We start from the raw sequence: 25,051 nt of genomic DNA, 5'->3' as shown, positions 1-25,051 counted from the left end.
GACCGCAAAGTTGGAAGAGGAATGAAAAAAAGATTGTGTTGTTGGATTTCTTCATTGTATGATAAAAAGAATGAATTATTTTAATTTTTTTTTGTTGAGAATTTGGAAGATAATTATTTTTATTCTTCTTTTTTCTGTATTTTAATCCATTTAATTTTTTCGAGTATTTTTCTTTTCATTCATTATTGAGCAAGCACAAGGAGCAGCATTATGAGAGAAGCAAAATCTCATCTTTGGTGACAAACGATCACAAACAGGAAAATGAATAGCACTTTCCAAAAGAACCTGTAAGAAGAAGAATAAGTGATTGAACCTGGAAATACATTTGAGAAACGAGATATTTTTTGACTTTCCGCATTTTCAATATGGAGTAAAGCCAAAAATTGAAGAAGAGCATGGAAAGCCTTTCATTTGCAAAAGGAGATATTGGTTTGAATTCATTGGAAGCGTGACACTTTTGTTTTTGATGAGTTTCATCCAATTAGAAAAATGGAAAAAAATTTATCTGCTGCAGAAGGATGACTGAGCAATCATCTACTTAAAATTCAAAAGATTTGGAAAATTTTAAAAATTTATCCATCGTTCTTTTGCAGCCTTCGTTTCGTTTCCAACTACAGGCAGACCCCCTTATTTATTTCCTTCAAGTCAATGATCTCATTTTGAATAAAGTTTGGCTTTTTGATCACATTCAATTCACAAAAATTTGTGAGGAAAAGAATATATTTTTGGAGATGAACATGTATTTATCTTTCTTTGCATGTTTGATAATCACCACAGTTTTCCATACGCGTGACACCATGCATTTTCCTCCATCTACAAAGAAGGACACTTATTCAGAGTCATCTTTGGATTATTCCCGTACTCATCTGAATCAAAACAAACGAGGTAATGGGCGCTTTCACACAGAAGTGGACAAAACAAAGGCAATCGATAATAATTTTTTCCCAGTGGAAAAAGGATTGGAGAAATGTGCATCTTCTTCAGTTTATTCTTTTTTTGGAGCATTCAACTCTTCAGTTGGATTGGCAAATCTGGTGCTGAAGCTAAAGTCTTTGCCATTTATGCGGATATCTGAAAATGCGAGTGTGCAGATAAATGGATGCATTATCTGGCAAAAATATGATTCGCCATTCGATTTGCAAAGTGGGTCAATATGCTTTGCAAACCTGAGTTTAATCCCCAAAAAGAACATTCGTTCCTGCAATCTTGTTTCTTCATCTGATCAGTTGTCTTCAGTTGTTTTGAGAGATTCTATTTTTTCGAATTTAATTGTTTTATCATCAGACAACTTTCTTGCATCAGGAATGTGCCAAATCGAGCAGATCAACGACTGTGCTTTCCACAACATATCAGTGAAATCTGGCGAAAATAGCTGCTTTAACAGCAAACATTCGTGCTATTTGGGCACAATGGAAAACTGCCTTGTTTTTTCTTCAGTGAATGTTTTTGAAGGAGGGATTTCGAGCGGATCGTACTCTTCTCAGGCGTTTGTCTGCAAAAACACAACAATAATCAACGGGAAAAGAGAGATGAATAATCTGAACAAAAAAGGACAAATGAATTTGACTGACAGCCAATCGTTTTCATTATGTGAATGGACTGATTGCACTGCTGAACAAGGAGGTGCTCTTTATGTTCATGACAATCAAGATGCAATTTTGAAGGTGGAAAATTCAACCTTTACAAATTGCAGTGCCTCTTCCACAAGAGGCGGAGGAATATATGCATTGAAAATTGCAGAATGCATCGTGCTTCATTCATCGTTTGTTCAATGTTCTGCGAAAGCAACTACAGACTATGGTGGTGGAGGAATAATGATCGAAAACGTTTATGTCCAACCAATTGTTGATGATTGTTTATTTCGTAATTGTTCATCAGGAAACGATGGAGGAGCGATAAACTTGCGTCCAACAAAAACTCAGATGCAAAAGCACTGCATTTCAAATTGTGTATTTTTAAATTGCAGTGCTCTTAACTCGGGAAGTTCTGGAGGAGGGGCAATAGAACATTGGAGTTGCACAGACAAAGTGGTACTTTCAAATTGTCAGTTTTGCCATTGTTATTCGATGTATGAAGGAGGAGCGGTCAGTCAGATGGTGAATAATAATAACAAAGGAATTTTGCTTTATTTTTGTTTTTTTCACAATAATTCGTGCATAAAAACAGGACACGATGTCACTCTCAGAGGATCAACAGAAAATAATATTGATTCGAGTTGCTATTCAACAAGGAATACAACAAATAGAGTCAGCACAACTGTATCTGAAAGTGGAGATAAAAGTGAATGGCTTCGGAATGATGGTGGAAGAGTCAGATTTGTCTCCTCAGTGCAAACGCAACAAAATGCCAAAGATACATATGCATGTGGAATCAACGAAAGCTATCCATGCAACACTGTTAGCCATTGCCTCACTCAACTTATTCCTGAATATGTAAAAGATATTGAGATTCTCACAGGAACGATCATAGAAACCAAAGGTGTGGATTGTTGCTCCAACACCATCACGATTTATGGTCAAAGTGATTTGAGCACGACAGTGCAGACAGAATTAGAGGCAACTGGATTGTCTCTTTTCTCAGTCTCAACAGGTGAATTGTCCATCAGTGACCTTGAACTTGTGCATGACTCGGCATTTGCAAATAATCGAGCCACAAGGCTATTTGAGATCACTGGAGCGGGAGAGATGCATATAAGCAATCTGAACATATTTGCTGGAAGCGAACAAAGTGAAAATACAGCATTTGCTGCAGAGCTGATAAACATTCAGAATGGCATGTTTCTGATGGAAAATGTGAACTGGGCAAAGACTATCTCCACTGTTTCGTTGTTTTCGCTTTCTTCAACAAATGAAATTTCTTTGACACTTTCAGGGTGCGTCTTTAATGGGATAGAAAGAACTACAAGCGGAGCATCTGTAATATCGTTTTCCAGGGATAATATAATAATTGGTCTGAATTCGAGCACTTTTGAAGGATGCAGAAGCACAACATCTGCTGATGGAGGATCGATGATGCTGTGTGTTGGAAGTGAAAATGAAGTGAAAGTGAAAGGCGGACATTTTGATGGATGCCATTGCTCGGCGACAGATGGTCTTGGGGGAGGAGTTTTTCTTCAATTGTTGAATGAAAATCCAAATTTCCTGATATCCTCTTCATTCGGAACAAACACAGCCAAGTGGGGAAGAGACATCTTTGTTCTTTCGCCAAATCTGGAAGAAACAGCAAAGTCACAAAAAATCACATGTGTCACAGCATCATCAGAGTCTGCTGACAGAGTGAGAGGATACGACAATGGAAACACGAGTTTGGCAATCCCTCTGTGCATCTATCTCCTTCCTGATCCAACTGAAATATTTGTGAGCAATTCAGAAGCATTCGACCATTCGCACTGCGGAATTATAGAGTTTCCATGTCTGACTTTGAAGCACTCCTTCGCACGGCTAGCAGGAGAAAAGAAAGTTGTTGTGAATGGAATGATTTTGATGAACGATGAATTGGCCTTTGCTGATCAGAAGCACGAAATCAGAGGAAATGATGATAAAAGTGGCTGGATAGTTTCTGATTCAAGTTCAACATCCAATTCAGCGATGATTTCAGCAAGTGTTGAAACAGAATTATCAAAACTCATCTTTTCTTTTCCTTATTCCCTTTCACAGTGTTCCACTTTCATTTTGTCTTCCTCGCAACTGACTTTGTCTCAATGTTCTCTCACCCTTCAAAATCCATCATCAGAATTGTCATTGCTATTCTTGTCTGTTGAATCTGGAAGCTTATCGATTGAAACTTTCACAGCTTCTTCGATCTCACTGAGTGAGAATCCATTAATCTCATTATCTGGAAGCAGCACAGAAGCCAAATTGAAAAATGTTAATCTGATTGGGATTGGAACAAGTTGTGCATCAGGATTATTTGAAGTGGTTGAAAGGGCTTCAATTCAAATGAGTGATTGTGTAATTTCTTCGATTACTCCATCAGAAGGAATAATGTCCTCTCGTTTGATCTCTTCCACAAGCGCCAAGAAAATAGAAATCATACGATCTGGCATTTCGAACTTTGCTGTGAAAGACCAAAACGGGGGAGCAATCGAGTGCACTGTTGAAAGTGGTTGCTCTTTTGTCTTTGAAGAAGGGAGCATGAACTCGTGCAAAAGTGAGGGAGGGAATGGAGGGGGGTTGTGGGCGCAGATGAAAAGTGGATCAAGTCTTAGCATTGGCAATGTGACTGAAGAGCCTTCAAGCAAAGGGGATAAAAACGAACAAGAGGCTAAAGTGCACTTTTCTCATTGTTCAGCAACTGCAAATGTTGATGGGAGGAAAGGATTGGGAGGAGGGATATACTTGCATCTGGATAATGGAGCATCAAATTTTGTTTTGAAGAGTATGAGATTTGATGAATGCTCGGGAAGGAAAGGGAAGGATGTGTTTTTGAATGCTTTTGATTTGAGGGATGCAGCAAATTCAGCAACATTTTGCTTCGATGCTGATGTGAATGGGTTGGATAAGCTGAATGGATTTGAGCGCTCAACAACAAATGAAGAATACGAAATACCGCTTGTGGTTTATCTGTGGAATAACTTTACATCCCCTTGCCATGTGGGTGGAGAAGATGCTCATGATTTCAGTGGTTGTGGGCATGCTCAAGTTCCGTGCAGCACAATCACAAATGCGGTTGGGTTCAGATTTTCCAACAAAAACAAGTCAATCAAGCTTCATTCACCTTTTTCATTTGGAGAAGAATTGAAGATGGGTTCAAATGAGTGGAGCGTGACTGGAGAAGGAAATTCCTCAAATTATGAGATAGGAGCAGGCATTTCTGGTTCACAAAGGGGAGTATTCGAGACGCGCTGTCCAACAACCTTTGGCAAGGTGGTGTTTTCTGTTGCAGAAAGAATTGGATCATATGAAAGCATATTCCATTGCATTTCCAACAAAGTGATAATTCAGGATTGTGGAATAATTGCTTCTGAAAATGACTTGGATGTTTCCTTTGTGAAGATTGAAGGAGGTGAAGTGACGATTAGCAATGTGTTTGGGATTGGGATCAAATGGCAGACAAGCGCAATAATTTGTGATGGGGGAAGTGAGGTTGTGCCTTCGATTGAAATCATTGAAAGCAACTTTTCCGGAAACAGCAAGCAAAGTGGATGCTTGACGGAATGCAGAAGCATAATGAGCTTGAACATAACTAAATGTGAAATGAAGACAATAGAAAGAGCAACTGGAAATGGAGGATGCATAAGCGTTGACAACTGCAATATAGAAAACGAAAGCATGCAAATTAATATCGAAGAGTGCGTTTTTGATGGATGTTCCGTGCTGTCTGATGGAGGCAAAGGAGGAGCTATTTTCGCACAGATGAAAAGGAATACGCAATTGAATGTTATTTCAAGCACATTTACGGGATGTGCAGCACCAGCTGGAGAAGCGAAGACTGGGTTTGGAGGAGGGATTGCATTGAAGTTGGTGGATGGTGATTCTTCGTTTGTGATATCATCCCCTGCTTTTGATGTTGATAATCCAAACACTGCCAAATATGGAAATGATCTTTTTGTTGAATCATCCAACTTGTCAAAGAGCATCACAAACACTTCTCTTCCATTTGTTTCTGAGCATCTTTCCGATATTTCGTTGAATTCCATGAGCGGATTTGATGGGAATGACACAATAAATGCTATCCCATTGGTTTATTTCTGGGGAGCATTTGGTTCAGAGTTATTTATTGGGAGCGAAGGAAGAGATGTGTGCATTTGCGGACTGTCAGATTATCCTTGCCTGTCAATCGATTATTCTTTGGAGCGAATGCTTGAAGGAAATGAAAGGATTATCAGTGTCATTGGAAAGGCGATTCTTCAGAAGAGTGTTGATGTCAGTGGGCTTTCAATAAGATCAAATAATACAATCATGTGCGCTCTGAAGTGCAACTCTTCGCTTGAAGGAACAGAAGGAACAGCAATGGAGATTCAGGGTATTACCAATTTCGAACTGATAAACTTTGTTGTTCCATCGTCATTCACAAGTGGAGTCAATGTTTTGTTGCATATTAGATCAAGTGAAGGACTATTGACTCTGAGAGATTGTTCATTCAGCAAAAATGAGGAAAGCAGAGAAGAAGAAATGATTAACTTTGGGTTGATCGAGGCAGACGAAGGCACAGTTGTGTTGGAATTTGTGACAATTCAATCACTTAGCTTTTCACAAGATATTATTTCTGTGCTATCAACTTCGAGTTTGAACATGAAAAATCTAACGATGAAGAATATTGAGCTGGAAGGAGCAAGCGGATTGAGCATATCAAAGAGTTCAAGAAGAGAGAAAAATGAAGTGGAGCAAGATGTTGTTATTGAATGGAGTGTATTCGAAGAAGTCACTCAGAATACAACTGATGATATTCCCATCATTCGGAACAAAAATGATGAAGAGCCATTGAAAATGGTTGTTAGAAACACAACAATGAAGAGGTGCGGCGGATCGAAATGTGAAAAGGGAGGAGGGATGTTTTCTGTGTTGAATGAGGGAGGAAAGTTTGACTGCTCGTTTTGCACGATTTCTGAGTGCTTCTGCTCAACCACAGGAAGAGGTGGGTGGCTGTTTCTGGAATGCACCTCGACAGCTGAGCAGCCTCTGAATTTTGTTCTGTCGAATATCACATTCAGAGACAACTCTGCATTCAGAGGAAGAGACGTGTATGTGAGATGCCATTCAATTGAAACACAGATAGTTGATGAGCAATTCTTGCTGGATTTCAGAGCACCTTTTGTGAAAGAGCTGGCGATATGGGGCTGCACAACAGATTCCTTTCTGGATGAAGAAGATCTTCTGCTGAGGGTTGTGAAATATCAGAGCGAAACAATATTTGTCTCAGCTATCACAGACAATCACGCAGATAGCAAACAATGTGGAGAGTTCGATGCTCCTTGCGAGTCGCTGAATGTGGGAGTGAAACATATCGTTCCGTCGCGTTTCTCTCAGCTGCTGATCATGGAGCAAACTGCTATTGTTGGTGCGTGCAGTGTTCAAGATGTTAGCATCCGCTCACTGCAATCTCCTTCATCGGTTTTTGCGTATCTGAACTCAACAATTGCTGATGATGAAGAAAGCATCTTCACAACATCAGAGAGAGTTCGGATTGAGAATGTGAAATTCAATTTCTGTCAGTCATTTTCGTATTCGGGAAGCTCAGTCATTCGTGAAGCAAATGGCCAACTTTCTCTTTTGTTTGTTGATTTTTCATCAGTTGGACAATCAGAAAGCATTGAATCTGTTGTTCTCAATTCAACATTGTTTAGCATCGAAAATGGAATTCTACATGTTGACAACTGCTCAATATCAATGCTTTCATCCAAGAAGCCTTCTTTTCTGTTTTGCGGGGAAGAGATATCGTTGACGAATGTGAAGTTGGAGCATATTGAGGCAACAACCAATGTATTTGAGATTGGCAACTGTGGAAGCGTTGCACTCAATGGAATAGTTGTGAATGAAGTGAAGCTGATGGAAGGATGTATCGTTTCAATAAGCGATCCGACTTCAGGAACTGTTTCAATAACAATCTCCCCATTCAATAACTGTTCAAGGAATTCAGAAGGAGCTTCTATTCTTTCAGCTTCTTCTTCCTCAGCCCAGATAGTTCTTTCAAACTGTTCTTATTCAAGCTGTATTTCGAAGTCTGAGGAAGGGAGCATGATGAAGATTGGAAATGCGATTGATGCTTCGATGCGCATGTGCGAATTTGAAGGATTGCTAACAAAAGAGAGTAAGAGTGGAGGAATAAATTCTTTTGAAGAAATATGCGAATGGAATGGATCACTTGTCCATTCATCAAATTCAACAATAGCAATGAAGGATGTTTCAATTTCGAATTCTTCGTTGGGTGGATTGTCGATCTCTTCTGGCAATGTGACAATTGAGAAAGGAGAATTCTTTGGCAACAATCCTTTCATTGCAAAATATCCATCGCTTTGTCGAAATATCATCTGCTCAGATTCTGCTTCGCTGACCATTTCGAGCTTGAAGGGAGGAGATGGAGTAATGCCCAATTCTTCGCTGTGGATTCTGGACGATGGATGCAGCCTGGAAGGGATGGCAGGAGAAAGGGAATCGCCCTTCTTCATTCCCAAGCTGGAAGGGGCTTCGGCCAGCGAAAATGGAGGAGGGACTGAAATTAAATTCAAGGGAGCGCTTCTTCTGCCATGCGATTTGTCATTCCGACTGATTTTGTCAGCTGGAGATACAGACCTGATTGAGACATATCATTTTGAAGAAGATGGGTTTGTGAGTGAAGCGGAAGCAGTTGGGATGGTGCCTTCGAGAAATCTTTCGTCGATCCCAGATGAGACGGAGGTATCTGTGATGATTGTGTATGGAAAGCGGTTGTCTGCAACTGATGCATTTGTTCTGAAGAACAGAAGCGAGCCCAAGGCAAATGGGGAGGAAAGGATTGTTGAAGGAGGAAAAGAAGGGAAATCTTATTGGTTGTTGATTGTTTGCATTGTGATTGTTGTAATACTGCTTGTGGTCATTATTGTTCTGGCTGTTCGATGGAAGAAGGTGAAGAATGAAGCTGAAGATCTGAGAGAGATTGTGAATGATAACATCAGAAAAGATCCGAAGGCATTCGAGATGGTGACTATGGAGATGTCTCCTGAGGAGCAGTGGAGGAGAGCAGAAAGGGAGGCAGAGAAGAAGAACGATGAGAGAATCAAGAAGAGGGTGTACGAGAAAAGCTTGGGACATTCGGAGTCATCAGAGCATTTATTGAGTGAGAGTGGTTCCACTGAATACATTTTGGGAAGAGATTCAGACAAGATTCCAGAATGGATGCTGGAGAAGGTGGATGAAAAAGAAGAAGAGACAAGAAAGAGAACACCTTCACCTTCCATTTCGTCTATTTCATCCACTACAACAACTGACTCAGATTCAACATTTGTTCGAGGGGAAGATCTGTGTCCAACCACCTCATCGATGTCAAATCTGGTGGATGCAATGGCATGTTCATCGCCTCACGAGAAATTGATTGTGGATCTGAGGGATTCGCTGTTCATGCTGCTTCACGGGAGGAACGAGAAGAAGGAGATGGTGATAGGCACTCTGAAGGAAAGAGAACAAACAGCTGCCCAGGTCTTGTTCTGGGTGGCCAATATCGCCCTCCACTCATTTTCCGAGATGGAAAACCCTCTTCAGTCACTTGTCAATCTGAGCCCACACATTGTGCTGTTCTCTGAGCACATGGTCATCTGCATCGTGATGCACTCCGACTTCTCATCTGACGATGATTCCGATTCCTCATCCATCTCCTCGTCAACTGTTGCGACATCTGCCAGTGATGAGGAGGAGGAGGAGGATGACTCTCTGTCCTCGTCTGCATTTGAGGATGAGGATGACAATTTCAAGAAGGAGTGCCTGAGGTGGAAGGCGCCAGAGCTGCAGATGAACAAGAAGATGGGGGCAACAGAGAAGTCGGTGGCATTCTCGGTCGGGATGATGCTGTGGGAGTGCCTGACGCTCCAGATCCCGTTTGGGGAGTATGAGGCAGAGGCAGCTGGGCAGAAGATTGTGAATGGAGAAGTGCCGAATGTGGGGCTGGTGAAGGACACACCATATTTGGAGTTTTGGAGGCTGTGTATCTCGTGGAATGAGGCAGACAGGCCTTCTCTGAGCGGGATGAAGCGAGAGCTGATTGGGCACTTTCCAGCTGGGGCAGTGATGGTGACGCTGACAGATGCAATCTGCGATTCTTTGCGAGACGAAGACGAAGAGGAAGAGGAAGAAGAGGAAGAGGAGGAAGAAGAGGAAGAAGAGGAAGAAGATGGGATGAGCGAATCGATAAGCAAAGAAGAAGGGAGGAAAAGCCGAAAATACTTGTGATGATGGTCGTATTGGTTGGCATTCTTTTGAGAAGGGCTTTCTTTGCTTTCTTCTTTGAGTATTATTCGTTGAATGGGAAGTGGAGAGCAGGATGTGAATTATCCCAGTGAGTTCAGTCTGCTTTCCATTTTTCGACTTTCTTCGAATCAGAATCAAAATGTTTCAAAAACAATTTTTTATTTTTCTCATTTTGACTTTTGTTTTCAATTTTTTGTGGAAGTTGCGTGTATTTTATGGTGCTTTTAGCATCACCATTTTTTCTGTTAATAACAACATAAGGATAATTCTCACAAGATGAATTGCAATGAAACAGTTTCAAATGTATATTGTGAACATTTATAAGAACATCAAACTGTTACACGCATAAACTCATGAAATAAATGGAAAGAGATTTTTTTTAATTTTATTTATTTTTTGTGAATAATTAAAAAAGGAAGATAACAAAAAAAACTTTTATTGCGAACAATGAATATATTGTTGACATGTAATTTTCATATTTATGACCACCAATTTTCATTAATTTAGGAATCAACATATTCCTGGTTTAATATATTTGAACTAATTTTTTTTTGACTTGATCAGAAAATCAAAAAATATTTGAAAAGCGTTTCATGCTTTGTTTTATTTTGCTGTTATTTTGTTTCAGAATTTTTAATTGCACAACAAAAAGATAAATCGAAAAATCTGTAGCAGCATTTCCACCAACAGGATCTCAAATAAACTTTCGTTATTCACCTCTTGTTCAATTTTTTTCTGGAAATGGAAATCCTTCATTATTCATTTATGGAGGAACAAACATCAACAATGAGATACTTTCCGATGCTTTCATTGTAACTATAAATCCTCTTCACGTTACCCTTTTGCAACAACCAGAGGAGAACAGAAAGCCATTGGTGAATTTTTTTGCACAATTCAAAGTTGGAAACATAATTTTCATTTTGGGTGGGCAGAAGAATTTAGAGTTTTCAGATGCACTTTGGGCATTTGTTTTGACGTCAAAAGAGTGGAAGGAAGTTTTTGAAGGTGAAACAATTCCAAAAGCAAGACATTCAATGGCATACGCATCAGATGGAGACAAACTATATATTTTTGGAGGGATCAGTGAATCTGGGTTTCGAAATGATCTTTGGGAGTTTGACATCCAAAGTAATCAGTGGAAAGAATTGGAGATTGAAACTGGAGGAGTTGGTCCTGAACCTTGTGGTGGTGCTGGCATGTTAGTTTCAAATGGATATGCCATTGTATATGGAGGAGATGCAAGTGAAGAATTTGTTACAAAACTCAAAATATTCTGGGTGAAGGTTGATGCATCTTCTTCTTGGTCTTGGGAAGCTATGAAAATAGCAGATGTAAATGGAAACGAAAGTTACATGCCAGATTCTCGTTCTAATTTTGGGCACGCCACATTCATTGGATCAAACAAAGTGCAATCATTAATGTTTGGCGGATGACCAGCTAACAGCTTATTAGATTTATCAAATTCATTGCTTATTCAAGATTTCACTCAAGCTGAAGGAAATAGTGATGATCAAAAGAAGGTTATATTCAAAGAAATAGAATTTTTCACAAACAAGAGAAGCGCTATTCGTTACAACGCGGAAATTGCGGATGTGTCACGGATAGTGAAGGAAGCCTTTTTGTTTTTGGAGGAAGAATGGACAATTTTGCATATTCAGATTTTATTACCGTTATGAAAGAAGATATATCTTTTGAACAAGCAAGCGCAAACACATATTCGCAAGATTCAAACGAGCGAAGAAGGGAATTCAGAAGGAATATTTGCAATTATAATGGCTTGGAAACATTTTTTATTTCTTCTAAAATTGTGAATTCTGATGTTTCTTCATCATTTTCATCCGCACAACCACACACATGGATGAGCATTGAATTAAATGAATCAAATTCCAAACGTTTATTTGATCCTATTTCATCGCCAACAAATGCATATTCTCCTTTTCAGCTTTTGTTGAAGGTGAACGACTTCACACCATTACCTCGTGTTAATCCAATTGTTGGCTCATACAACGATGCTTTTTTTGTATGTGGATAGCGCAATCCAATTTCAGGTGAAATTTTTGATGATTCGCATTTTTTTGAACTTGAAAGCAAAATGTGGGTGCTGGTTACTCCAGTGTGGTGGTCAGAGAATCCTCCTGCAAGAGAACTTGCTTCGTATTTTATTGATAATGGGCGTTTATTATTATTTGGTGGTTTGGGGTTAAATCCTCAAACAGGAAAAGTGGAATCATCATTAGAATTGTGGGAATTTTCTTTTTTCGACTTTTCGTGGAAGCGACTTGGGAAAGATTCAATGGCGAAACCTGATCCTGTATATGGAGCATCCATTTCTCTGATCACAAATTATTTATACACAGTCGGAGGGGAAATGAAAAGTGGAGATTTCAGTGAAACGTGTTTTGTGTTTGATTTTGCGATGGATGGTTGGATAAAAAATGTTGAATGCGCAGGGACATTTAGAAGTTCTACTCTTGCAATGGATATGGTAGACCTAGATTTGATTGAGCATCGCAATTCGATGGGAATTATTTCTAAAAATGATATAATTTTTGAGAACGATAACATTTCAGCCACTCTTTTGAGGAATGAAAGCAAAAATGCAAATGATGCGTCAATAATACCAGAGGTTAGCCAGATAACAAACGTTAGCCTTTCAATTAGAAACGACAACAAAACGTTGCTTCCGACTTTGGTAGTGGTTGGTGGAAATGTTGGATCTCGAGTTCTTACTGGTTATGAATTGATTCAAGATATAAGAAGGGATGATAAATTAAAGGAAACAGGAAAGAATAATAATTCCAAAATGAAGACTTCATTCAGAATAACTTAAAACCTGATGCATTGGAGACAAATACAAGTATTTATGCAAATGACGACAAAACCAAAATGTATAATATTTTTGATGGCGCTGCTTTACCGTTGGACAATAAAGTGCTGATGTTTGGAGGAAGAAAGAGAGAGAAAGCCCAAGATTCATTTAAGGTTATAGAATTTGACCAATTAGGAAATGCGACGATCATAGAAGACAATGGTGAAGGACTAAAAAATGAAATGCATCTTGATATTGTTGAAGCTGGATGCACTGTTTATCATTGAAGTGTTGTTTGTTTTGGTGGAAGGAAAATAAGCAATGGAAGAACAGTTATGTGTTCAGCTGTGGATTTCTTTCGAATTATCAATCTCCATGAAGACTTGATTCCTTGCTCCCCAGGCTCATACGAAACTAAAAACAGAGAATGTGTCGATTGTCCAATAGGTTCGTACACAAACGAATGTGGAGAAAAGAAATGTCACACCTGCCAGCCCTGTACATATGGAAGTAGAGTTGGAACGACAGATTACGGATGTGTTGTTTCAATGGAAGGCAGATACACAGACTCTTCAGGTGTAACAGATATGATATTTTGAAAGGAAGATCAATATTGCCCAGTTGGTTCTGCAACGTCTAACAACACAAAACCAACTGCTGATCCTTCGAAGACTGTTCAACCTTTACCATTTCGCTCACCTGTTCAAACAGAAAACTTTTTTATGGTTGGGCCATATGCAGGCTTTACTATTATTGGTGTTGTTGTGGCTCTGCTGCTTCTCTTTTTACCAACAAGATCGTTTGTTTACAAGCTTGACAGTTATTCTGATAAATATGTTGATGCACTTGATCCAGAAACTCATACCACAATCAAGTACATTAAAAAAAACAACATTTGGAGGTTTTGTTTCGATTGTGGCAATTTCTTTTGTTTGTGGCGCAGCTCTCCTTGTGATATTAACGTTTTTATTTTTGAATACAAACGAAACGAAATCAATGGTTGATGTGTCAATGGAGAAGGAGGCGAATATTCAAACTTATAAAAATAGAAAAGTTTTGATTGAAATAACTTTGATGGATTATAGCGGTGAATGTGTTGGTCCACCAGATAATTCCACGTATGAGCTGTCAGGAAAGTGCTCTGATTTGCTGGGATTCGGAAGATATTATTTTGATTATTATGGTTTGCAAAAATATAATTAAATCATTTAAAGTAATATTTTCGTTAATATTGTTTTATCATATTTTTTGTGAATATGAATATTTATTTTATTAAATTTCTTGCTTTATTCATTTTTGCTTTTCCATTTACTGAATTTCTTTGAATTGTTTAGGTCAGTATCCCCCAGAAAAACTCACAATTAATTCAACATGCATTCAGTTTCTATCTGCCAATCGTTATTTTACTGCTACACATAATTGCAAAATCATTCTCGAAGCCAATGAAGTGGAATTACCCGTGGATGATTCTAAGGAACGGTTTTTCGGAATGCACTCAAGGGAAAAAGATGCTTCGTGCAGAGCTGTGAAAGTGTTTGCATCTGCAGATTCGACTGTACCAGCGCAGCATAACCTGACATTTGGACCAGATACAGCATTCTCATCTATCGAAGCGATTTTTGTTGGAGATGAATATTTCATTCTGAGCGGGTCGAATCCAACGATAGCAACGATAGAATTAATCCAGTCAATCTATCGAAATGAAAATAACACAGTTGCCACTGTTTCAAAGGGCCATTTGGTTAATCGCATAACATTTGATGCAGGCTCATATGCAAATAATAAAGAATTGCACAAAAGTTTCGGGGTTGGAGTAAAAGTTCAACAAAAACTGGACAAAACAGTTGCTCTTATACGCCACACGATGAAAGTTACCTATGCAATGCTCCTCACACTTCTTGGTGGAACATTTGTTTATTTGGGATATTTTGGAAACGTACTTCCTGTTTTTCAAACACTCATGAATATCAATTGCCCATGCAGACGAAAAGTGCAAAAAGAACTCACAACTATTTTCCGCGACTCATTAAAGAAAAGTCAGAAAACAGCATCAAATAAGGAATTCATTGAAGAAATAAAGGCAATGATGGAGGAACATTTAACAACTGGAATTGATTAAATGTTCTGTGAATAAATGATGCTGTTTGAAAAATCAATGAAGCTGTTATTAGAATAATTTTACAATTTGTTATCAAGCAAATTTACGAGAATTATGTAAATGTAGATGGTTGAAAACGTATTACAAAATTGAGTAAAAAACTTTATAGAAATATTTATGTATTGAAGAGTTTTTTTTTTTTTTTTTTTTTTTTTTTTTTTTTTTTTTTTTTTAGTTCGAGGAATTATTACTTTTTACTGTTTTTCAATATTTGGATTTGAAAAAATGGTAATAAGGAACTTGTCATTTTTATTTTCTATTTATTTATGTACCTTTACAGAAATTTTATGTATTTTTTGTGTTTGCTATTTGTTAATTTTTACTGTTTAGAAATTGCTTTTTGGTTTGTTCAATATGTTTTATTATTGTTAAATTTTTTTAAGGATATTTTCGTTGACATTATTAATCCAGAGTAAATAAAATTTTGTTTTCATTTATCTTCAAGAATTTGATTTAAATTAATCGTTTTTCATTTCATCGTTGCAAAAAGGTGTAGAAATGGAATTGAATTTTGACTAAGCAACTTCAAAGAAAATATAATCACGGTTTTTGACCAGATTTCACATTGAAAATTTGTTAATGTTAATCAAATATCTGAAATTCTGGTTGATAATTACACGCATGTTTAATAAAGAACAGATGAACGAAATAAACCCTTGAAAAGATTGATCGAAAAACAAATTATAATTCCTTCTAAAGATGGATAATTAACCGATTACAAAAATATTATTTCGATAATGTAAATTGAAAGTTATTGTTTAATTTTTTTTTTTCCTTCTTCTTCTTTCTTGAAAATAATAATAATAATTGAATTATCCGTTTTTGAATTTTATGCATATTTGAAGGAAAAAAAAAAAAAAAAGTAGAGAGAGAGAGAGAGAGAGAGAGAGAGAAAGAAAGAAAGAAAAAGAGAAAGAGAGAGAGAAAGAGGTCATTATTTGCAAATAAATGGGTCATTCTTTTTGATTAGTCACAATAGCTTTATATCGAGATTTCATAAAACTGTTCCTTATTTTATCATTTTTTGCAGTTTCTTCATCTAACTTGATTTCTTTGAAATCAAAATATACATAGGTGCTTGATGTGAAAATGTTTCAATTGCATTGAAGTTTGATGAATAAACTGCAAAAAATGATCAAATAGTGTTCATTTTTCTTTAACTCAGATATCAATTATTTGCGACTTTTCAAAAAGAATAACCAATATTTTCTGTCTCTCTCTCTCTCTCTCTTTTTTTTTTTGGAACAAATTTCAAACAGAAATGTTTGTCCAATTATTTCGCATTTTCATGAAAATGTTAATATTTTCCAATAAGTGTGATTTTTTGTTATTTCTTATCTTCTGATATATACAGTATCTGCAAAAAATACCGGACAAGATCGATTTCTCAAAAACTGTAAGAGGAAAAATTCTGTTAATTTTCCTAATTATATATCTCATCAATGCAAACTCGTTTGATACACGGGACTTTCTGTACAGCTTCGCTTGAATACAGAAAAAATATATATCGAAATCTCGGAGAAACTCATTATCTTATTACTCCGAGATTTCAATAATAATTTTCTCTGAGGACAAATGAAGCTATTTTGAAAGTCTCGTGTATCTGTTGAGTTTGCATTGATGTGATGTATTTTGAGGAAAGTTGTCAGAATTTTTCCTGTTGCAGTTATTGAGAAATCGATCTTGTCCGGTGTTTTTTGCGATGTCCGGTATTTTTTGCACAAACTGTAAAAGAATTTCTCTTTCACAAATCACTTGTTTTTTTTTTACAAAAAATTTTACAATAAATAGTAAAAATATTTCATTAATTTTCTTTTAGTTATTTTTCTGATGATTTCTTCGTTCATTATCATATTCTTAATCATCATCTGGGTAATAATTTTTGAAATCATAACTTTTTTCGGGGTATTAATTATTCAAAGATTGTTTGCCTTTGAGAAGCAATTTATCATTAAAGTGTTTCAATAATCGCAACTATTTCAAAAGTTAATGCATAATATGAAATAAAAATTAAGAAGTCTTGCATATGACTGTTCACTTATCAGTATTCATTGTTTTTCATTCAAAAGAAATTTTTGGATCGCAAATTGTTAAAGAATAAATACAATTCCAAAAATAATCACCCATCTTTAAAAACTTTGGATTTGCTTAATTTTTTTTTTTCAGCTTCTCTTCAGAAAACAAATCCTTTTCAATAATTTCTTCAGCATATTCATCAATTTTCTTTTCATCTTTCATCTTTTTGTATTCTTTCCATTTATCATAGAATGCTTGGTCGGAAATATTTTTTCCATGGAAATTGAAACGATGGGATTTTTTTCAGCTGAACTGAAGGAATGTCAGGTAACTTCACCAATACAGAATTGGACTGCCCAGACAACACGGCGCTCTTTTCAAATGCAGAGTGAATTGTTGAAGGTAGCAATGCAGTTTGCAAAGCCTGTGGCAAGGCATTTGCAACTGCTTTTCGTCTGAGTGCGATCGAAGAAGAAGATGGAACAACACAGTTTGAGTTGAAATATCTTTTCAACACAGCAAAAACTCCGCGGTCAAGTGGTTGTGTTAGATGAGTGCTGTGTGGAATAAATGAAACTACGTCAATTGATTTGTATGCAAAATTTTGCCACAGATCTGGCTGTGCTCTTGAAGGATGAGAATCCAAAAGAAGCAAGCATCTATCTTCATTCATATCCAGCAATTTTCTTCTTTGGACAATTCCAGGCAGTAGTATCTCTTGAGCATAGCGAGCAAACAATGCATCAGTCATCCATCCATCATTGTCTTCCCAGGGATGAAGCTGAAGGCTGAGTAAGACCTTCATTTCTTGTTGTTGTTTTTTTGATGGCCAAAGATTAAGGCTTGGCAAAAAATAACCATCAGCTGCAACTGCAACCACAAGAATAGAGTTTGGCATGTTGTTTGGAGCTTTTGAAAAACCCGACTGGAACATCTGAAAAATGAACGGCTTGTTGGTTTGTGGGATCGGAAAACCTTAACAGGGTTCATCGGTGTTGAAGATGGAGAAGAAGAGTTCTTGTGAGTGTCATGAAGCGATTGCAGAAGAGAGAAGAAATTTTGAAGAGACTGCTTGTTTGATACCGATATACGTTGAATTTCAACGTTATAAGTAATGGACGTTTTAAGATCTGGATTTCGTTTCACTAACGAATATGATGTTGATTTAAAAACGTGCAATAATTTTTGAAAACTTGCAACTGATTGAATTTCAGGTTTTAGTTAATACCTCAATTTTTGATTTGTTTTTGAAATGAACATTGAAACATTCCCCTCAATTACAGATGATTTTTGAAAACAGAAATTGCATGTTAATTTTTATTCTTCAAAACAGTTGAAAGTGTTTGTTTTGAAAACTGATAAAAAAGCTTGACGTTCAGTGCCAACTGATAATTAAACAGTCACAGCTTTTTAGAAAAATAATCACACAAATCAGAAATTTTAAAAAAAACAGAAAGTTTCAAGAAAAAAACTGAATTCAACAGTTTTCAAGCACCAAGAAAATATTATTTTTTTTTATATACCATATGTTTCATTTTTTTCTGGAAAACACTGTAAAAAATTAATATTTTTTCCCATATAAGAAGAGTTGTTATCAAAAAAGTGATAATAATCATTGTCAAATTGGAGAAATAAAGATCGTTATTTCTCCGAAATCACCATGATCACAGAATAGATTTTCTTTGACAATCAAACGAAAACATAAGTGTTTTGTGCGTGTCAGAAACAAGAAGATAAAACATTCATGAAATGTTTTAAACAATTTATCAAACTGTTGTGGAGAAAACACTATCTTTTTTAATTTTTGTGTGAATCAATTTCTTCATCACGAAATAAACAAATATCAAAAAATTTATTCACATTTATTTTTTTCTTTTATTTGTATACGGAAAAATTTGCACGCTATTATATGAACTTTTTCAAACCATCGAATTTCAAAAATTCATTATGAAAAAAATCTTTTCTGTAATCATTTGGATTAAAGAAGTTAAGGGTGGGAACAAATGCTTATGGCAAAGATCAAAAATTTCTCAAATAAAAATGTTTGTTGTTGGAATAGCAATTTTAATAAGTGCCTTTGTAGCGGACGACGATTGCACATTTAAATTTGGGGGATTATACGATAAAGATCGCATTGCTCAATGCTTGAAGCATTTGCCAGTTTGAAGAAATTTTTTCTTGTATTTTTATAATACTTTTAATTATTTCGATTTCTTTTCATCAATTAAGTACAAAAAAGGAGAAGGAGAAACTCTTGAAACAATGAAGACAGTAAGAAGTTACATTGACAGCTATGCTTATCGTGATACAATGGTAAATCCTCCTGAGCCATTTTCTGGATTTGATATTGTTACAGAGTTGGACAAAATTGAAAATACAGAATATAAAAATGGATTGGAGTATCATCTTGCTATTTCGAGAGCATTTAATAAACTCGAAGATGCTCATACAAATTATGTTTTCCCGTGCTCCACATTATTCACATTTATTTTCCCTTTCAGATTCGTTTTTGAAGTTCCTGATCCTTCAAAGCCAAAAGAAATTGTAGTAAAGGTTGCAGGTTCAATTTTGGGAGATGCAACAAATAAGTTCATAAAGGAAGGAGGAGTTAATATTATTGATAAGGAAGTTGTTCGTTTGGATCTTCCAGATTTGGAAGGTTCCGGAAACGAAAAGCCTGAAGTGGCAATTGCTAAGTGGGCAGATAAATATTCAATACATTCCAGAACTTCTGCAGCAAAATTGGCTTTTTCAATTACAGAAGAAGTATTTTTTCAAAGATCTTTGGTTGCATTTCCAATTCCAAATGGAAACATTGGTGTGACTGTAAAAACAGCAGAAGGTGAACAGAAGGTTGACGTACCATTTTATGCATATTCTTTGGCAAATGTTACAGATGTTGATGAAATGCTAACAAAGATTTGTCCTCTGAAGGAAAAAATGCAAAGAAGCAACACTTCTAAACAAGCAAGTGCAAAGACGCCTCTTTTTGAGGAAGATGAGAAACACTTCCGGTCGGTGATGGATGCACATAAGGATGATCCATTATTTCAACAAATATATGAAGGTATATGGAAATCGCCAGAGTTGAAGAAAGCTCTCAGTCAAAATTCAGGAAATATTCCCATAAACGAAAGATTGCGACTTCCAATCGAGAAAGAAATATTCGATCGAGTAGATAAAATAATTTCAAAGCAATTTGCCTCGAGAAATGAGATTTCTCAAAATGACAATCAAAAACAAACATTCAAAGAGAAAGTTGAAGAAAAAATTCGAAAGATGAAGAAAAATGGTGATTCTTTTACAAATTTGCGCTACTCAAATAACGAAAAACCTCAACTGAAAGTTATAAAGAAAGCCACAAGAGTATTTGCTGCTGCGATCGAAGAGTACAAACTTGGCTATCTTTTTATTGGAACGTTTTCACCCAGCACGAATGCCGAGGCATCAGAATGGCTGTCATGCATTGTTGAAGGGATCACATACGCAAAAGCACATGGATTTAAGCTTGTTGTCGATCTGCGCACAAATGCTGGTGGACTAATTTTGCTGTCTGATTGGCTTTTTGCTTTGTTGTTTCCAGAGGAATATCCGATTTATCCGACCCGCTCTGTTGTAGCCTCTGAGCTGTCAAAAGCTTACTTAAAAACGGTTGAACAGCCACCTTTTGCATATTTGACCGAACCAATCACGCAAAAGATAATTGATGATGAGTGGGCAATGCCAAAGACTACAGTTACCATTACAGGAAATGATGGAAAGCAACGTTCACAGGACTGGGTCTATAAATATGTGGCTGACACAGATCGGCTTGTTCAGCAACTCATGTTGATTGTGCCATTGCCATTCAGAAATGTGAGGATGTTCGCTCCGAGCGACGTTCTGTTTGTGACTGACGGGACTTGCGGATCGGCGTGCTCTCAATTCTTAAAACGGTTGAAGGAGAAGAACCTGGGAAGAGTTGTTGGATTGGGAGGCTCGCTTTCAGGAAGCACCGTTCCATTTGACATTGCTTCGTTTAACAGCGGAAATGCAATAGGATCTGATTTCGTCGAACAACTGCGACCAAAAAGCGAAGCAATGAACGGAAAAGCTGAATTTAAGAATTTAACGAATGAGAATGTATTTCCGTATCCAGGAAAATTGCCTCGTTTAACTTCAGACATCAGAATGACACTTTCAACTGCATACAGCTTTGACTGGAGCACTCCAGATGAAGAGCCAGAGTTCAAGATTGTTCAACCGGACGAAATTATTCCAATTTATGCAGATTTGGTTAATAGTTTTAGTGTTGAAGGGATTGTTGATACTGTTACACAAATCAAGCCAATTTTTGATAAGTGCTACGATTGGGAAGTCAAAGACAACTATGCATGTCAGATCCCAGCCAATAATAAGCATGAAGTTTATGGAAATCCATGCGTTGGAGGAAAATTCGATAAAGATCAGTGCAAATTTTCTCGTTGCGAGCGAGGATTCTATGCGGATAAAGATGGTAACTGCCAGAAGAGACCATCGATGGGGCCTGCAAAATACCAAGAAGATCCAACTGTATGTGTATTTCCCCAAATGGTGCCTGGGCGCGCTGATCGCATCATAGATTGTTTGAAGCAGCTTCCATACGACAAGACTGAGGCAACCAAGACATTAAAAACACTTAGAGAATATTTATCAGTGTATGCCTACAGAGACACGACAGCTGATCCACCAAAACCCTTTGAGAACAATAAATATGACATTCTTGGAGAACTGGACAAAATAGAGGAAGCAGAATTTTCATCTGGGTTGGATTTCCACAATGCAATTGGAAAAGCTTTCGCGAAATTGAAGGATGCTCATACGATTTACCATTTCCCATGTTCTCAGCCATTTGCTTTTATGTTGCCATACAGTTTCAAATTTGAGGTTTCAGATCCTTCAAAGCCAGAAGAAATAACAGTAAAATTGGCGGAAATGTTGCCTTTTGTGACTAATTATTATGTCAATGATATAGGAAGAAGCTTCAAAGACAGAATCGTTACAAAAATTACAATGAGTGATTTCAATGAAGTGGAGAATGAGAAACCAGAAGTGACCATTGCTCGGTGGTGCGATGAAAACGTACCATTATCTCGAACACCAGCAGCCCGGCTGAATTATGGATTGGATCAGATGTTTTTTATTCGCTCTCCTACATACAATACAATTGTTGATGTGAGTGTGAATGTTACACTGAAAACAGAGGATGGAGGAACAGAGACAATTCCGCTGTATTGGTATGGAGTCTCAACATCAAATATTACAGGGTCTCAGATGTTATATGGCGATTATTGCAAGGCGGACGGTTCTGCATCAAATGATGAAGCAGAATGGAAAGCGACAAATAATGAAGAACGTCAACAACTTCAGCGTTTGATCCAATCTACAAAGATGCCACAGGAAAAATTAATTGAAGAATACAAATCGCTTGTTCAAATGAGCAAAGATCAACTGAAGAAACAAGATGAGGAAAGGATCCAAAAAATAAGAGAAGAATACGCAAACAACACTCAATTCGTGAAGGCTTTCGAGAAGTTTATGGAAAATAAGCCCCTTCGCGAGTTGATTGCAAAGGATCGCATTTTGCATCAGCCGCTTCAACAACTTCTCCCTCCTGCTGTGCAGTCGCTGCAGAGAATGATCGAGAAAGAAAACCTGAGAATGGCTGGCAAATCGAAAATGGAACAATCACATTTAGCAAATGAGGTTGAGGTGAAAGAAATTGGTACTTTACTTGGCAGTATTCATGCAGTTGCTATTCCTGAATGGAAAATCGGATACTGCCACATCAGAAGCTTTAGTCCACAAACTGAAGAAGATTTCGTAAAGTTCATGGATATTCTTGTGAAAGTTGTGCAAGAAGCGAAAGAAAACAATTACAAGATGGTGTTTGATGTGCGAAATAACGGTGGTGGAATTATTTATCTGGGAGCACAGCTGTTTCATTTCTTGTTCCCTGAGGAATATCCAATTAATCCGCGCTATAACTATGTCCGTTCAAATGCAACAGATTACATAGCAAAAATGATGGCAGATAGAAAGTACCTGATATTTACGGACTATGAAACTATGGACTTTATCGATGATGTTACGAACTTACCAACTAGCGAGAAGAAGACAAACATTGGAGGAAAAGAACGCACTCAAACATGGAGTGGCTCTTATGCAATTAACTCTGATAGATTGTTGTACGAATATATTGGCTCTAACATTCCTTCTTCGTTGTATGGCAAGAATTTGTTTGATCCAAACGACCTGATGTTCATTACAGATGGTGAATGCGGCTCAACGTGCTCTCAATTCTTGAAACATGTGAAAGAGGCACAATTGGCAAAGGTAATCGGAATTGGAGGTCAGTTGACGCACAAAGATATTGATTATGATATTGCATCGTTTGCAGCAGGAAATGTTATATCTTCCGAAGCTATTGATGTATATCGGGATGAAGTTAATTCAATTGAAGGCTGGCCTTCAAAATTCCCTCGATCTGGAACACAAATGACTTTTGCAATGATGACAAGCTATTCCTTTGATTGGAAGAAATCAGACGAACAGCTCGAATACAAAATCGTAAAGCCAGACGAGGTCTATCCATTCTATCCCAGTATTGAAGTACAATTGGATCCTGATAGTTATATTTCTCTTGTGGAGAAGGTGAAGAAGTATTTTGATGTTTGCTATGATTGGCAGGTGAAAGTGAATGAATCGTGCGCAGTTCCCGGTGAAGATGCAAATGCAGTTTATGGAAATCCATGCAAGCAAGGGAAGTTTACAAGTGAGTGTGCGTTTGCTCGCTGTGCGAATGGATATTACAGAAACAAGGAAGATAAATGTGTGAAATATCCCGTGATGCCTCCATTACCAAAAGAAGAAGACAAGCCAGCGAAGAAGAGATTATCTGGAGGTGCAATCGCAGGTATTGTTGTTGGATCTGTGGCTGTTGTTGGTGTGGCTGTTGCTATTGCTGTCGTTTGCATTGTGAGGCAAAAGAAAAAGAAAACGAGGAAAGATGATTATTTAAACATGAAGCTGACTGAGAACTCTAATTAATAGTGCATACGGCGTTTAACTTTATAAAATTAGAATTTCTCTATTTGCTCTTTTGTGATTAAATATTTGTTTTTAATAAACTTCTTTAACTGTTGTTTAAAGAGATTACTGTTTAGCGGCGTTTTTTAAATGTTTATTTTTTATTTTTTTTGTTAAATCATGTATGTTTAATAAAATGAGTCTCATTTATTTCAAAGATTAATTAAAACTTTAATGGTTGCTTAACATTTTTTATTTTTAATAATTCTTTTGAGATTTTTTTTCTTATTTGAAATTTGTCTTTTTAAAAGTAGATGATTTTAACTTCATTCTTGAGATGTAGATTTCATATTGTTATTTTCAAATGAAGTCTAACCAATATCTGCATGGAGCACAATATTCACAATTTTTTTTTACAAATGTGTTGAAATAAATACATTCGAAGAAATGCAAATAAGAATTTTATTTGGTATAATCCGAAGATATCTTCATCTTTGGATCTTAAAGAAAATTTGTCACTAATATAATTGCATTAAATGTGCAAATGAAAGACTGTTGCAATTTTTCGGAAGCCTTTTGTTTTTGAGAACAAAGATATTTTTATTTCAAGTGAATAGAAAATTTTTTGGTTAATTTTTGAGTTATTGAACGATTTATTTCTTTCGAAAATAATCAGATCAGACGAATGCAAAAAATGACATAAAAAAATCAGTTGATTCAACATTTTAGGTTTCAAAAAGAAACTCTTTAATTATCTCAGATAATGAATTCATTATTTTTTTATCTGAAAACACATTTGTTTGTGTTTAACAAAAATTTGCGATAAATTTTTCCATTCATTTTTCGAATAAAAGTTCATTTTAATTATTTTTTTATTCCTCCTTTTCAAAGAACTTAACTTCATTTTTAATATGAAATTTTTTTTGATTATTACCTTTAAAACAAAATATTCCAAATAATTGTGTATCATTTTAAATTCGAAAAAAACACATTTCAGACATACAACGCAAATATATTCGTTCTTGAAATATGATAAAAAGATAAAACAATTATGAATAAGTGCGTTTTGCGGATGACAACATCTTAGGATCATGCCGAAACTGTTTCATTGCAATTCATCTTGTGAGAATTATCCTTATGTTG

The 25,051-nt window shown here is 36.6% G+C and overlaps 6 protein-coding genes across 6 annotated transcripts; 5 read left to right on the top strand and 1 right to left on the bottom strand.

The window, feature by feature from the left end:
* Positions 1–731: 731 nt before the first annotated feature.
* Positions 732–9,860, top strand: MONOS_3637 (uncharacterized protein; the record flags this gene model as incomplete). The annotated part of the gene is made up of 1 exon (XM_067873649.1): positions 732–9,860. One exon carries the CDS (start codon positions 732–734, stop codon positions 9,858–9,860), a length of 9,129 nt encoding a protein of 3,042 aa, XP_067723684.1.
* Positions 9,861–10,912: 1,052 nt separating this feature from the next.
* Positions 10,913–11,311, top strand: MONOS_3638 (uncharacterized protein; the record flags this gene model as incomplete). The annotated part of the gene is made up of 1 exon (XM_067873650.1): positions 10,913–11,311. One exon carries the CDS (start codon positions 10,913–10,915, stop codon positions 11,309–11,311), a length of 399 nt encoding a protein of 132 aa, XP_067723683.1.
* Positions 11,312–11,970: 659 nt separating this feature from the next.
* On the top strand, positions 11,971–12,708 carry MONOS_3639 (uncharacterized protein; the record flags this gene model as incomplete). The annotated part of the gene is made up of 1 exon (XM_067873651.1): positions 11,971–12,708. The coding sequence occupies one exon, from the start codon at positions 11,971–11,973 to the stop codon at positions 12,706–12,708; it is 738 nt and encodes a 245-aa protein (XP_067723682.1).
* Positions 12,709–13,409: 701 nt separating this feature from the next.
* Positions 13,410–14,806, top strand: MONOS_3640 (uncharacterized protein; the record flags this gene model as incomplete). The annotated part of the gene is made up of 3 exons (XM_067873653.1): positions 13,410–13,588; positions 13,773–13,870; positions 14,022–14,806. The coding sequence occupies 3 exons, from the start codon at positions 13,410–13,412 to the stop codon at positions 14,804–14,806; spliced, it is 1,062 nt and encodes a 353-aa protein (XP_067723681.1).
* Positions 14,807–17,105: 2,299 nt separating this feature from the next.
* MONOS_3641 (putative DDE superfamily endonuclease) lies at positions 17,106–17,795 on the bottom strand (the record flags this gene model as incomplete). Its single annotated transcript, XM_067873654.1, has 1 exon — positions 17,106–17,795. The coding sequence occupies one exon, from the start codon at positions 17,793–17,795 to the stop codon at positions 17,106–17,108; it is 690 nt and encodes a 229-aa protein (XP_067723680.1).
* Positions 17,796–18,870: 1,075 nt separating this feature from the next.
* On the top strand, positions 18,871–24,906 carry MONOS_3642 (uncharacterized protein). Its single transcript, XM_067873655.1, has 2 exons — positions 18,871–19,021; positions 19,091–24,906. Exons 1-2 carry the CDS (start codon positions 18,902–18,904, stop codon positions 23,927–23,929), a joined length of 4,959 nt encoding a protein of 1,652 aa, XP_067723679.1. The 5' UTR covers positions 18,871–18,901; the 3' UTR covers positions 23,930–24,906.
* The last annotated feature ends 145 nt before the right edge of the window (positions 24,907–25,051 follow it).

The sequence above is a fragment of the Monocercomonoides exilis genome (genome assembly GCF_001643675.1).
Source record: "Monocercomonoides exilis strain PA203 chromosome Unknown scaffold36-1065637, whole genome shotgun sequence".
Taxonomy (NCBI): domain Eukaryota; phylum Preaxostyla; order Oxymonadida; family Polymastigidae; genus Monocercomonoides; species Monocercomonoides exilis.
The sequence above is the reverse complement of the archived record's forward strand: the minus strand, read 5'-3'. Positions and strand labels throughout refer to the sequence as shown.